The 13616-nt window shown below is 47.4% G+C and overlaps 1 protein-coding gene across 1 annotated transcript; it reads left to right on the top strand.

The window, feature by feature from the left end:
• The first annotated feature begins 6188 nt into the window (after positions 1–6188).
• On the top strand, positions 6189–13296 carry VAX1 (ventral anterior homeobox 1). Its single transcript, XM_082225332.1, has 3 exons — positions 6189–6465; positions 8468–8655; positions 12716–13296. The coding sequence occupies exons 1-3, from the start codon at positions 6225–6227 to the stop codon at positions 13232–13234; spliced, it is 948 nt and encodes a 315-aa protein (XP_082081458.1). The 5' UTR covers positions 6189–6224; the 3' UTR covers positions 13235–13296.
• The last annotated feature ends 320 nt before the right edge of the window (positions 13297–13616 follow it).

Below are 13616 nucleotides of genomic sequence, written 5' to 3'. Positions count from 1 at the left end.
AACATTATAAAGTGAGCATGAGCTTACTATTGTCAATTAACAATAGTCAGTATTTAGCACACGGTCACTGATAAAGTGAGGAAAAGTATTTGGAGGTGATTATTATGTAAAAGAGTATATTTTTGTGATTTTCCTAAAACAAACACTGCATGATTTATAAGGTTGGTGTGTTTTTAGGTATGCAACTCATGTCAAAGAGACAAATTGAGTGCCACCCAGTGACTTGACTGGGTTTTATGTTAAGCCCATAGTACTAGAGCATAATGATCAAATTCAAAATATTTTGATTTAAACTGCATAATTGAGCCAAACAACTCCATCTTTTTATTATGCCATACATGTGGATAGGAGCATAACTGAAAGCATGGGGGAAATGTCATAAAGACACCCACACACTATTTTACAAATATAATTATAATTTCTCCTTCAGGTTTATAATAGAACAGGTTGCCAGGTTTTCTTTTAAAACGCTTGTGGCATTTTTTACAAGTATAAAATGCAATTTTCTCCTATTTGCCATTATAAAAACATATTGCTTCCCCGCAGACCACTAATACAGGGATAGTCTCCAATCTTACCTATTGGACGTAAGATTTTGCAAAGACTAGAAGCAATAGGAACAAGACCGTGAGATGCAAGGACCACATTCATGGAAGGCACACAACTTGCTAGACAAAATGCAGTGCTCAAATTATGGGGGAGGGGGTCAGCCTCTTACCTCTTGTCACAGCTGCCTGAGCTGCTGTTTTTAGAACAGCATGGGAGAGTCATAGGTAAAGGTAAAGGGACCTCTGACCATTAGGTCCAGTCGTGACCGACTCTGGGGATGCGGCGCTCATCTCGCTCTATAGGCCGAGGGAGCCGGCGTACAGCTTCCGGGTCATGTGGCCAGCATGACTAAGCTGCTTCTGGCGAACCAGAGCAGCGCATGAAAAGGCCATTTACCTTTGCGCCGGAGCGGTACCTATTTATCTACTTGCACTTTGACGTGCTTTCGAACTGCTAGGTTGGCAGGAGCAGGGACCGAGCAACGGGAGCTCACACCATCGCGGGGATTCAAACCGCCAACCTTCTGATCAGCAAGTCCTAAGCTCTGTGGTTTAGACCACAGCGCCACCTGCATGGGAGAGTCATACTTTGGCTGAAACTTTCCCCCTTCCTTGTTCCCATAATTCAAACATGGATAAAAAGTTTCATGGAACCATAGAATTGTAGAGTCTGGAGGGACCCCAAGGGCCATCTAGTCCCACCCCCTGCAATACAGGAATCTCAGCTAAGGCACCCATGATAGGTGGCCATCCAACCTCTGCTTCATATGGTCATCTTTTCTCTTGGCTTATACCAAGTCAGATAAATGGTCCATCCAGCTTGGCTAGCAGTGGCTCTTCCAGATTTCAGTCAGAGTTCTCTCTCAGCCCTGCCTGAATATGTTGGAGATTTAACCTGGAGGTCGTTCTGCATGCAAAGCAGATGCTCGACCGCTGAGCTCCAGCCGTTCCCCTTCCTGCTCTCACTTTATTTGACAACAACCATCAGACTTTTAGAAGACATCCGAAGGAAGCCCTGTATAAGGAAGCTTTTCATGTTTGATGTTTTATTGTGGTTTTATCATTGTTGTGCTGGGGCAACCTAGTCAGATGGGCAGCATGTTTGTTTGTTTTTGAATGACATCTTTGGCCATTATGCTTCCTTGTTCACAGGTTAAAGACTTTGCTCCACCACAGCCGAAGGTCAGAGTGGTCCATCACAATTGTTTGCAGGGAAGCATATAGAGGGATGCTGCCTGCTGTAGTGAAGGGATACATTCTGATGTACAGAAGTTGATCATGATAGCTTCTATAGCTACACTGCCAAGGAGAGTAGAAAAATGCAAGGAGCTTCATTTATGCATTTGACATAAGAACCAGCTGACAGTCATAAAATGTTAAGTTGATCTCATTCGCTCACTTCCTTTGTCAATAATGATGATGATGTATTATTTGTACCTCGCCCATCTGACTGGGTTGCCTCAGCCACTCTGGGCGGCTTCCAGCATATATAAAAACATAGTAAAATATTATACCTTAAAAAGCTTCCCTATACAGGGCTGCCTTCAGATGTTTCCTAAAAGATATATAACTACTCATCTCCTTGACATCTGATGGGAGGGCATTCCACAGGGTGGGTGCCACTACTGAGAAGGCCCTCTGCCTGATTCCCCATAGTAGAACTTGAAAGCCTTGTTATCACCTCATTTATTTGCCAGAGCAAGAAGAATCTGTAATCAATTACTCTGGCACTCCAGCAGATGACACCACCACCGCTGCTGTTGCGGTGGCAGTGGCCGCCACCACCCCTGCTCTAAAAAACATTATGGAGCAGAACTACCCAGAATTCCTCTTCCAGTGCACCCCTGGCTGTTGAGCATGTGGGCCAGAGGAGCAATGCATGCAGTCCTGGTCATATGAATTGGCTCTTCCATATGGGGCCTATGTATGCAACTGCTGCACTTTGTGTATCTGAAGAAGTGTGCATGCACACGAAAGCTCATACCAAGAACTAACTTAGTTGGTCTTTAAGGTGCTACTGGAAGGGATTTTTTTTATGCTGCACTTTGTGTGAGTGCAACTCAAATGAGGGCCACAGGAATTCTAAATATCATAAGCACACACATGCACATGTCCAATTAATCAGGGGCAAATAATTACTCAGCTAAAATGTTTAATTTATTGATCTGACAACTGATCAGTCCATTGAAAATGCATCTCCCCTTTCCCACATAAAACTACAGTGCCTATAGAACATTTTGTATTGCCCTCCATTAGGGACTCAAAATTGCATTTTTGAATTTTGATTTCTTTATGCCAGTTATGAACTCACCTCATCCTGAGGGATCAAGGTGCAAATTTAAAATAACAACTGAATAAAAATAATATTAAAATGTTGTATTAACATATAAAATACTGCATATCATAAGAAACTGAATGTATGTCTAATGTCAGTTACAGTCTCAACAAAATATTGCAATGTTTGCAGCATTACTGAAAATGCATCAGGCTCTTTCACATAGCCATTTGCAAGTGGTTGCTTGCATGGACTCCAGCTCCTATCAGCACCACCCAGCATGGCCAATGGGAGTTGTAGTCCAACAGTATCTGGAAGGGCACAGGCTCCAACCCCTGCCCAAGGCAGATGGCTCTCCTCACATACAGGCAATCACATCCCACTTACATATACATGCTGAAATCCAATTTCTTCTTGTGTTGACTCCCCAAAAAGTCTGGGGCTGTTATGTACAGTCATGTGAAAAGGTGAGACATCCAGCTTAACCTTGAATTAGTTTCCAGGAGAAGTAAACCTTAGTGCTGTTCAAACCTTCTTAGTGTCGATGGAGCTTAGGGAGCTCTCCCATATGTGTGTGTGTGTGTGTGTGTGTGTGTAATATTTTATTGAGTTTCCATTTTACAGTATTTAAATACACCCTTATTTGCTATCTTAACTTTTAGCTAATATGAGCTAATTGACTTCCCGCCCGCCCGCCTCATGGTTTTCATAATTCATTTCCATGTCATAGCATTTGTACCTCTTCCAATTTAAATTTCGCTTATTCCAATTATCACAAATTTTAAATAAATATAAAAAGGTACAGTATTAATCATTAACATTACAAGTCTTTTTATATTAACCCTGCTAGTGTTGTTAATTGTTTACAGTTGTCCTTCAAATATTGTATAAATTTACTGCAGTCTTTTTGGAAAGCTTGATCACGCTGGTTTCTGATTTTCCCAGGGAGCTGTCTCATCCTGAGCCAGGCGATTGGTCCAACCAGCTCTTGACTGACTGACTGACTGACTGACTGACTACCTACAACTCTCCAGGGTTCCGGCCAGGCTTTCTCTCAGCCCTGCCTAGATATCCTATCAGGGACTGAACCTGGGACCTTCCTCATGCAGCACAGATGCTCCACCACTGAGTTTTGGTCCTTCCTTCTACAAGGATTAGAGAAATTAATGGAATATATCAATGGCTACTAGCAACAATGGCTATACTCTGCCATCATGGTCGAGGCAGTGTGCTTCCGGTTGCTGCAAACCGCAGGAGTGGAGATTGCTGATGTGCTTGGGTTTTGTTTTTGGGTTTCCCATGGGTATCTGGCTGGCCACTATGAGACAGGAAACTGGACTAAATGGACCACTGACCTGATCCAGCAGGTCTCTTATTGTGTTCTTATGTTCTTTGCTTTTGCTGCTCAAACCTGGCACACAAAAAGCCCAGCTGAGAGGATCTATGCCTTGTTTTCCCTTTTTTCAGGTTCATTTTCCTTCAAGAGTATGTCCATATGTTTCCTGCTTTGACCTGCAAAGCTCAAATATACAACTTGGGTGTAGCTGGGTTTCCCCCCTCCCCCCCCCAAGTACTGCTGCTCCCTCTGTACTGTTTCTTGTTTTGCCGTTGTAGTGTCATTTTTAGCTAGAGAAAGTTAAAAGCCTTCCTTCTCCAGTCCCCCCTTAGAAGACACAAGCAAGGAGCCTAAGAGGGTGGGGAAGGATGTCTAACTAAAATGCCTGGATTTGTGTGAAAAGTTCCCTCGCTTTCTTTCTCTAGCCTGGCCCCTGGAACTCTTTTGTGAATGGGGCCAGTGCAACATGTGGCCTTTCACCCCGCCCAAGAACCAATGCCAGACAGCCACACTCAGAGGATTGTTTGTTAATAGTCCAATTAGATAATTGCCATCTTTCACTCCTTTCGCTCTACATTTCCCATAAAGGCATGAATAAGGAGAGCAGCATGAAGAGGGCTTCTGCCCTGCAAGGTGACAAGAAAGGCTGAAGCATGCTCTCTGCACAAAGCCATGCGCTTGAATTGAATCATTGTAGCCTAATCAATGGTCTTATTGGATTACTGGCTGTTGCGGTTCTCAAAGATATTGTAGCAGAGACAATGAAATAGCTGGGGGGGGGCTTCTCCCCTCCCTTTAGTAGATCACGCAGTCGAGATCTCCCCTGCTCTCGCTCTCGCTCTCTCTCCCCCTCTTTCTTTCTCCCTCTCTCCCTCTCTTTCCTGGATCTCTCTAAATACAAAGGAGGCTTTTTGAACACACACACACACACCCCAGTCTAGGAGTATGCTCTGCAAATGTTGTTCACTGTGAAGGTGCAGAGAATTAGAAGGGAGGAAGGGAGGGAGTGGACCCAAGCCAAGTCTCTGAATTAAGGAGAGGTAGGAGTTTTAAGATGGCTGGCTGTGGAGATAAGTGTTAAGTAGGATTTCTGCTATTTGCCTGGCGATGGGTGGGGGTGGGGGCTGAAGGGGCACGAAGGCACATCTGCTTTCTTGGATCACTATAATCCCCCACCAAGGAAAATGGCTACTTTTTAGTTGTTGGTGGTGTTCCTTTAGTGGGGTGACTTGGCGGTGGCTATTTGTTGAGGACCCGAGACTCCTTTCCCACAGCTTCCAGGGACTCCGCATCTATATTTGTTTCCTTGGCCGTTTAATTCAGACGTATTAGGCGTGCCTCCTCGGATAAAACCACTCTGTAATCTGGAAGGGTCAAAGGCAAACTGAAGAAAGTTAATAATGGCCGCTAATGGCTCCTAACAATTCAGGCTGAATCTTGTCAAAAGTTTTTTTTTTTTTCTCCCTCCCCTCTCCTCTCCCCCCTCTTCTTCTGGAAAGTCTCAGTCGTTTGATTGTGTGTTTCCTGAAAGCAAGGCCAATCATTTCAGTTTATTCACTGGCTAAACTCGACTTGATTGGGGACAAGCATACAAACCACCCATTACGATGTGATATATTATCCAAACAATTTAGTGTATTCATGAGGTAACCTAAATGTGGAGGCTGCAAAATTACCCGTAATCAATTGAAACAGCGAGTGCGCGTCCCTCTGGGTGTCTAACAACCCCATCCCCTTCTCTGTAATAAGGGAGGCATTAAATCATTTTAGAGTTGCACTGTTGAGTACCTGATCATTGGGGCGCAGGGAAGCTGGACACTCGCACTAGGACGCTGGGACGGAGGAAGCTGCTGATTGCCTGCCTCTCGATCAGAAGAACCGACCTCTCGCCTTCGAGGGACTTGGCTGTTTACTCGCCGGCCTGACCACGAACCGTGCAATACCCAACGCAGACTTTTCTTCCCTTGCTTCAGACCCCCCCACCCCTTCCAACCTACCCTCCCTCCCTCCCTCCCTCCCTCTTTTTTTTTTTTTTTTTACTTTTTAAAAAACCATATTGCACTACATGTTTGGGAAACAAGACAAAATGGACGTTAGATGCAATTCTGAGATCGAAGCCAACCGAGTCTCCAAGAACGGGCACAATAAAGAGGGCAAGGAAAGCAAAGGATGCGAAGGAAATATTTCGACTTCTTTTTTGAAGGATCCACAAGGGACTTTCTCGTCTTCTGGCGGCTCGGAAGACTGCAGCAAAAACAAATCGAGTTCCGCTGACCCGGATTATTGCAGAAGAATACTAGTCCGAGGTAGGGGGGAGTTTGCTTGTATTTTATTTTTTTCCCTTTTTATGTTGTGTCTGCGCCTGGAAAATCCCCGCTAGCGGATTCTTGCTTTTGTTTTGTTTTTGTTTCAAGCCAAGATTTTGCAATGTTTCCTTTTTATCTATTTATTCTGTAGAGCTATTTCTTTCTCCACAATTCCAGGGGCATTTGGGGGCATCTAGTTTTGCGGGGATCTGGCAGACTTCCTATTTCCCCATAGCTCAGCATCCCAAGCCTTGCAACTCAGCTGGGGGGGGGGTTCGTAGCTTTCCTTTCCCCACGTACTTCTCGCGGTCGCTTCGCTTAATTGTTTGGCTGCTGCTTCTCTGCCCTGGCTTCTACCCTGCAGGCATTTCTTTCTTAGTTTATTTTTGCGTTGCAATGCTGAACAGACAGACAGACAGATAGATAGATACCTGGGAGTGAGCTCTACCCGACCTAATGGGACTTGCATCTATACTCAGAAGTATAGGATTGCGCTGCCCGCTGCCTTTGGGGAAGGCTGCTCGTTTGACGTGTCAAAAAAGGAAAAAGCGGGGCGGGGGAAGCGCCCTTGTTCCGGCAGGGGCTAAAAGGTAGACGGGTGGTAAAGCTCCGTATCTAGCAAGGGTGCTTCGGTTTCTGCAAGCCTTATGCTCTCCCCACTCTTGTTAAATTTTGGCGAGGGACTGGGAGATTTTGCTTTGGAGCCCGCTATACGTAGCCACAACGGGAAGCGGTGCTTATTTAGGTTGGATCCGTTCCGAAGGCTGGGTTGAGTATTTTGGAGGGTCTTAAAAAAAAAAAACAACTTAAAAAAGGTGTAAAGTTTCCTTTCCAACTGTGATCATTTTCACAAAGTTTACATTAACTAAAAAACGAACAAACCCATATAAACCCCTTCCTTTGATTCAATGTTTAAACCTTCCCCTTAACTCTACTGTTTGGGGGTTGTTTGTTATTTTATTCCTTTGTGGAATATTCTCTTCCCCTCCCTCTAAGTCCGCCAGTGCAATAATTTCACAACATTCATTTTAAGTGTCTGATTTAAATTCCCAAAGTTTGTTTGCGTGTGATAAACGTAAAGAGAAACTTCTCCTAGAACAAAGGGCCCGGTAAACAATAATTAATCCTGGCGCGATCGGTGGACCCCCTGGAAAGCGATCAGTTTAAAACAAAACAAAACTGGAGTTCCTTAGGCTTCGAGACTAAAGATGGGAAGGTAAAATTGTGGGAAAGCAAGGCTGGATGAGCGGGAAGGCAATTGGAATTGAGGAGGTGCTCATAAGATGTGGAGAGCTTTTGCGGGCAGGGAAAACGGGACCAGGCTTTTTACATGGAAAAAGAGTTCTTGGGTCCTTCAGAGAGGCGGCGCGGGGGGGGGGGGAGCCTGCCAGTTTCCAAACAGGAAGGGGGAGCCGGAAGCCGGCCTTCAAGGCGGCCTTATATGGTTAACATTTGTCCTCGCCTTGTGGTTAAAAAGCCAGGCCAAGCAAATATGATCATATCATTGCAAAGACAAAAAATGCTAAGAAGGAGTTGCTGTTGTTAGGCCTCTGCTGATTGGACGAAGCTGGTTCTTACACTAAACCAGCCTATGTTGTTGTCGTCGTTGTCGTTGTATCTTTCCATCCCAGTCCCCTGTCTTGTGATGAAAGTTGGTATTTATTTATAGGCGACGCGCTGCTATTTTAAGGGCCTCCGGATAGAAATCAAGGTTGTGGAGCCTGTGGCCTCCCAGGTGTGATTGGATTTCCACCTCCCATCGGCCCCCCGCCAGTCCAGGCCAATGGTCAGGGGCGATGGGGATTGTAGTCGTGCAATATCTGGCGGGCCACAGGTTCTTCCATCTCTGGTTTGAAAGGAGAGTCGCCTCAGCTAAACCAGCAGATGAGGCTTCGCTCTGTCGATATGCATCTCGGTGCAGGTCCTGAAAATGGGTGCTTGTTCTCCTCCTCCTCCTCTTCCTCCTCCTGGGTCTAAACGTGCCTCTGTCTCTCTTTGCCAGATGCCAAAGGTTCAATAAGAGAGATTATTCTCCCGAAGGGGCTTGATCTGGACCGACCCAAAAGGACCCGCACGTCTTTCACGGCGGAGCAACTTTACCGGCTGGAGATGGAGTTCCAGAGGTGCCAATATGTGGTTGGACGGGAAAGGACCGAGCTGGCCAGGCAGCTCAACCTCTCAGAAACTCAGGTACGAAATGGGCCAGAGAAACCAAGGGAGAGAGCGGCACCTCCCCTCCCCCCGCCGCGTCCCAAACATCCCGGGTGTGTTGCGCTCAGAAGTAGGTGACGCAGTGACTACAACGCCGTTGCGCTGGAACGGGAGGGAGCCAGGATCGATCCCCACCCCCCAACCCCAGGTTATGAAGCTGCAGGGGGGAGTCTACTAACTTGCTACAACATAATAAAGCCTAACGCTGGGGTGGCTCCCTGCATGGCTGTGACCAATCAATAGAACCAGCCCGAGTTCAGACAGGTAGACGCTTTTCCCAGAGCTTCCCAGATCCGGACTACAAATGACTTTTCCAGACACTTTCACTTCCCTGCTAGGTTCCTGAATCATAATTTGGTACCATGCGGGACCAGCACAGTTGAGACCCCTCGATTTCCGCTCTCCTACCCACAAACATACGTCTATCATCACGTTTAAAAAGGGGGGGTAGGTAGATTCAAGGTCGGAGGCATTTCACAGTTTGGTCGAGGCCTGAGCTGCCTGGAGGGTGTGGACGCTGCAATTCTAAGCAAGCCTAAATGCTTAGACGGAAAGACAGATACGCAAAAATAAGAGAGTTGCGTGGAATGAAGGGCGATTTATGGGAGTTGTTTCCGAGTGAACATGGCGTGTGCTGTAAATCGTTTGCAGGCCCCTGCAAGTGAGTTAAAGGTTGCTGTGCGCGTGTTTTTAAAGAAATACTTCTAAAAATTTCTAGACGTAACTGCACTCCTAGGTGCTGACGTCCAGTTACCTGCACACCGGTTGCCCTTAACTCATTTGCAGTGGGTAGGAAAATGGGAATTGATTTCAGCCTCCCGTGGTGTAAAGTTCGGGTTCTGAAGAACAGGCGAAAAGTGTGTGGAGTAGAAAAAGTACAAAAAAAGCGGGAATAGGATCGGAATAAGTCACAAAAGTAACTTTTCCAAAACAGAAAAGGGATGCAAAATAGATAGGAGAAGACACAGCGCTTAAGGAGATACCTTTATCCTTCAGGACTGCTTTGACAGCACAGCAATTGCGCATGTTTACTCTGGAGTAAGTCCCGCTGCGTTCATTGGGACTTATTCTTTTGGGTGCCTTAGAATTGGAAGGAAAAGTCTTTCCAACCAGAGAAGGGAGAGGGAAGGGGTTGTCTTAATCTGACCACATTTAATGTCAGTGGTCAGTAGTGATATGAGCAATAGAGCTCCATTGATTCAACCAGAGTCAGGATCCAATCTTGTTTCTTTTACGAGAATTGCGGGGAAAGATACAAGCGGAGTTTTCAGCAGGCCGTTAACGCTGAAGGAGGGCGCAGGGGTGCAACCCAAGTGCCACCGATCGTCCCTGGATTTGAGTGTGTGCGTTGCTAAAATAAAATCTGCCTGAAGGTACCTTTATGCGGAGTTAAGCCTCTCGGTGACCATTTACTTCCCAGGAGCTTCAGACCGGAGGCTCCGCAGGACGATTCTCTTGCAAAAAGTGCGCAGGCCACGAAGGCCCCTTTGTAGGAGACACCACTGCAATGCTTCTTCGCTGCACTTACTCCCCTGCCCTTTCCACCATGTTCTTCTATTATGGCGGGGTTCATTCATTTATTTATTTGGGCAGGCTGCATTTAGTCGCAAGAAGCTTCCACGTGGGCTGCTGCAGCGCCATCCTCTCGCGCATGTTTACTTGGAAGTAAAGTTCCATTCGGTTTCCACGGGGCTTGTTCTCAGGCAAGCACGGGGAAGATTGCAGAGCGCAATCCTACCCAGAAGAAGTTCAACGGCATGTGTGCATAAAGATCAGGTTCTGGGTCTGTTTAGCTTGAAATGAGCTTTCTCCAGACTCCTGCAATCCGGCAGTGAAGGAAACTGACTATCGGAAGCATTTGTTGTAATTTATAAAAACAAAACAAAAAACAAACAAAATGGTGGGGGGCACAGCTAGAGATTTGCAGCCAGTATTTTTTTATTTCACGTCAAACATTGCTTTTTTCAAATTAATTAATTAACGTACACTATGAATCTGACAAGCATGAGGTCCGCTTCAACGGGCCTGTTACAACTTTTAAACCTAAAAGTTTCCTTCAGCCTTAGAACCACTTGCTACAAAATGGGTATAAGTGGGGGGGGGGGTTTAAGGGCGGGTCCCATTCGCCTTGTGGTTGTATAGAGAGTCCCTGTGTATAGCGCAGGAGGCGAGAAGGCGTTTCTGCACAGGAAGGAAATACTGTATGGAAGACTTACTGAATAAAAGAAGAGCCCGAGGAAAAGAGAATAGGATGAGGCCGGGGGGTGGTGGTGGTGGGGGGAATAATTATATGCTTATAGGGAAATGCTTGCGGGGGAACATTCAGATTTCCCAGCGCCTCAAAAACCATTCCAAGCCAGAAACAGGGGTGTCCAGGCCATGCTTATTTCTGCGTCCACCTTGAAAATGTGCTTACGTCTTGTTGCTACTTGATTAGCTGGTGCAAAAGATGTGATGGAAGATGTGCACGTCCCTTTATGGGTCCCGGGGCAGGAAGAAAGAGGAGAAAGTGCGAAAATGTGGAGAAAGGGAGGTGTGATTTTATTCTTCCTAACTGAAGCGTCTGATACAAGTATTATGGAGGGAGGGAGGGAGGGAGGGAGGAAAGAAAGAAAGAGTGCCAAATAAAAAACAAAAAACCCCAAGTGTCGTAGGGAGTGGTTTCTTAATTCGTGAAAAGATCCTACAACTGTAATGAATCCTTCTGACAAGCTAATTAGCATTTCTTTGGCTGTCAGATTTGGCCATGTTGGTATGACAAACGATACAACCTCCGAGGCTAGAGTGTGGCATGTGATATTAATTTGAGTGAAATAATATTTGAAATGGTGGAAAGCAGACCTAAAGTCGTTGGGGGGGGCGGGGGGGCGGGGAAGAAATTGCAGGTGTCTCTTTATAAGACTGGGGGCGAAAAATGGGGAATAGAGCTGGCAGTCGCTTGCCCAGAACACTCTCCCAGTTCCCTTCGGCACGCAAAAGATGTTGACGGAAAAATCCAACGCAAACTATGTACGTCTGTCTATCCATACATACAGCCTGCGTGCGCTTCCACAGGCGCTAGGAAAACCTCAGGCTCCCAGAGATAAAGAGAATGGAAGGGAAGTTGCAAATTCAGATGACGTCCCACAGAAATCTTGTGTTCAAGGCCTAAGAGGGAGGCTTAAAAAGGATAAAACCTTAAATCTGTACTACAGAGTTTCAATAGTGTAGGATCTGAGGCATTACTGAAGTATCACTCACTGGGGATTTTCTTCTTCTCTAAGCAAAGCTTCCTTTCTGGAAAAGATCCTGGTGGATTCCCGGCTCTGGAAGGTTTATTATTGACAACCAGGTGCTCTTTCTTCTCCATAGAAGTTTCGCTACCAGGGCCTGTTTCTAATTAATTCTTTTTTAAAACACACACACACAACCACCTCGCGTTGTCAAAGCGATTCCTTCCCATTCCGCCCCATGCCCACGCCGCATCCTTCTGTGTATAAGTTTCCAATGCCTTTCCTGTCCACTTCACGCACCTGATGAAATGGTAGGCGCTCTCGCCTTATGGAAAGGCGACTCCACAATAATAAACGTGTTAGTCTTTTAAGGTGCTCGAGAGTTCTTTGTTATTTCAGCAATTCTCCGCCACTTCAGCAACACTTTTAAGTGCCCAAGATTGCTTGGCGATTCTTATCACGTTTCAGATGGCCACACACGGTCGCTATCTTGCGCTCTCTCTCTCTCTCTCTCTCTCTCTCTCACACACACACACACACACACACACACAGAGAGAGAGAGAGAGAGGCGCGCGCGCGCTCTTCTCCCACGTACACGCGCGCCCAAGCCCCCCCATTTTTGCCCAAGTGCTAAGCAAACAGGATGAGCTCAGGGCCCAGTCATGTGGGGAAAGAGGTGAAGGGAGTTCGGAGAGCTTTTCCATGGTGGTCTGGGGGGGGTTTAGCTTTCCCAACCCCGATCCTAAAGTTGCCCGTGGCTTTCCCTCGCTGACCTTGTCTCTCTCCCTCCCTCCCTCGCCCCAACCCCCAATTGCTTCTCTTTGCAGGTCAAAGTCTGGTTCCAGAACCGACGCACCAAGCAGAAGAAGGACCAAGGCAAAGACTCCGAGCTGAAATCCGTGGTGTCGGAGACGGCGGCGACGTGCAGCGTGCTGAGGCTGCTGGAGCAAGGGCGGCTCCTCTCGCCTCCGGGCCTGCCGGGCCTCTTGCCGCCGTGCGCCACCAGCGCCTTGGGCTCAGCCTTGCGCGCGCCCAGCCTCGCCAGCGGCACCGGCGGCTCGGGATCCGCGACGGCGGGCGGCTCCCCGCACCAGCCGGCCGTCAGCAGCAGCGCCGCCGCCGGCCCGGCGCACCCGTCCCCTCCCGGGGGCCACAACCTCTTCAGCCTGCCCGTGCCCACCCTGCTGGGCTCGGTGGCCAGCCGGCTTTCCAACCCTTTAGCGATGGCCGGCTCCCTGGCGGGGAACTTGCAAGAACTGTCCGCTAGATACCTGAGCTCTTCGGCCTTCGAGCCCTACTCCAGGACGGCCAATAAAGAAGGCGTCGAGAAAAAGGCCCTGGACTGACGCGCGGCGACGCGCGCTGTATTTATATTTATAGTATCTATTTGTGACGGTTATTTATGGAAGACCCTTCCCCACCTTCCTCTTCCCATCGCACCCCACAGACTCTTCTACCGTCCTCCTCCTCTTCTTCCTCTCTCTGCCGTCTTCCCCAGCCACCAATCCCAGGCACAACTTTGCCTCCTGGGGGAACCCCGACTTTTACCTTGCCAGCCCATCAGTTCCCAACCGGAGGGCCTCACAGATTTGACTGGAGGCCTCCAATCGGCGGAACAAATCGATCGGCGGCAACGAGGGTGGAACCCTCCCCGAGCCAGACATTTGTCGCATTGGTGGCCCACGTTAATGTTAGAAATGGGGTTAGGGGGGGACTATGGCAGAGAGG

The sequence above is a fragment of the Podarcis vaucheri genome (assembly GCF_965113315.1).
Source record: "Podarcis vaucheri genome assembly, chromosome: 5".
NCBI lineage: Eukaryota > Metazoa > Chordata > Lepidosauria > Squamata > Lacertidae > Podarcis > Podarcis vaucheri.
The sequence above is the reverse complement of the archived record's forward strand: the minus strand, read 5'-3'. Positions and strand labels throughout refer to the sequence as shown.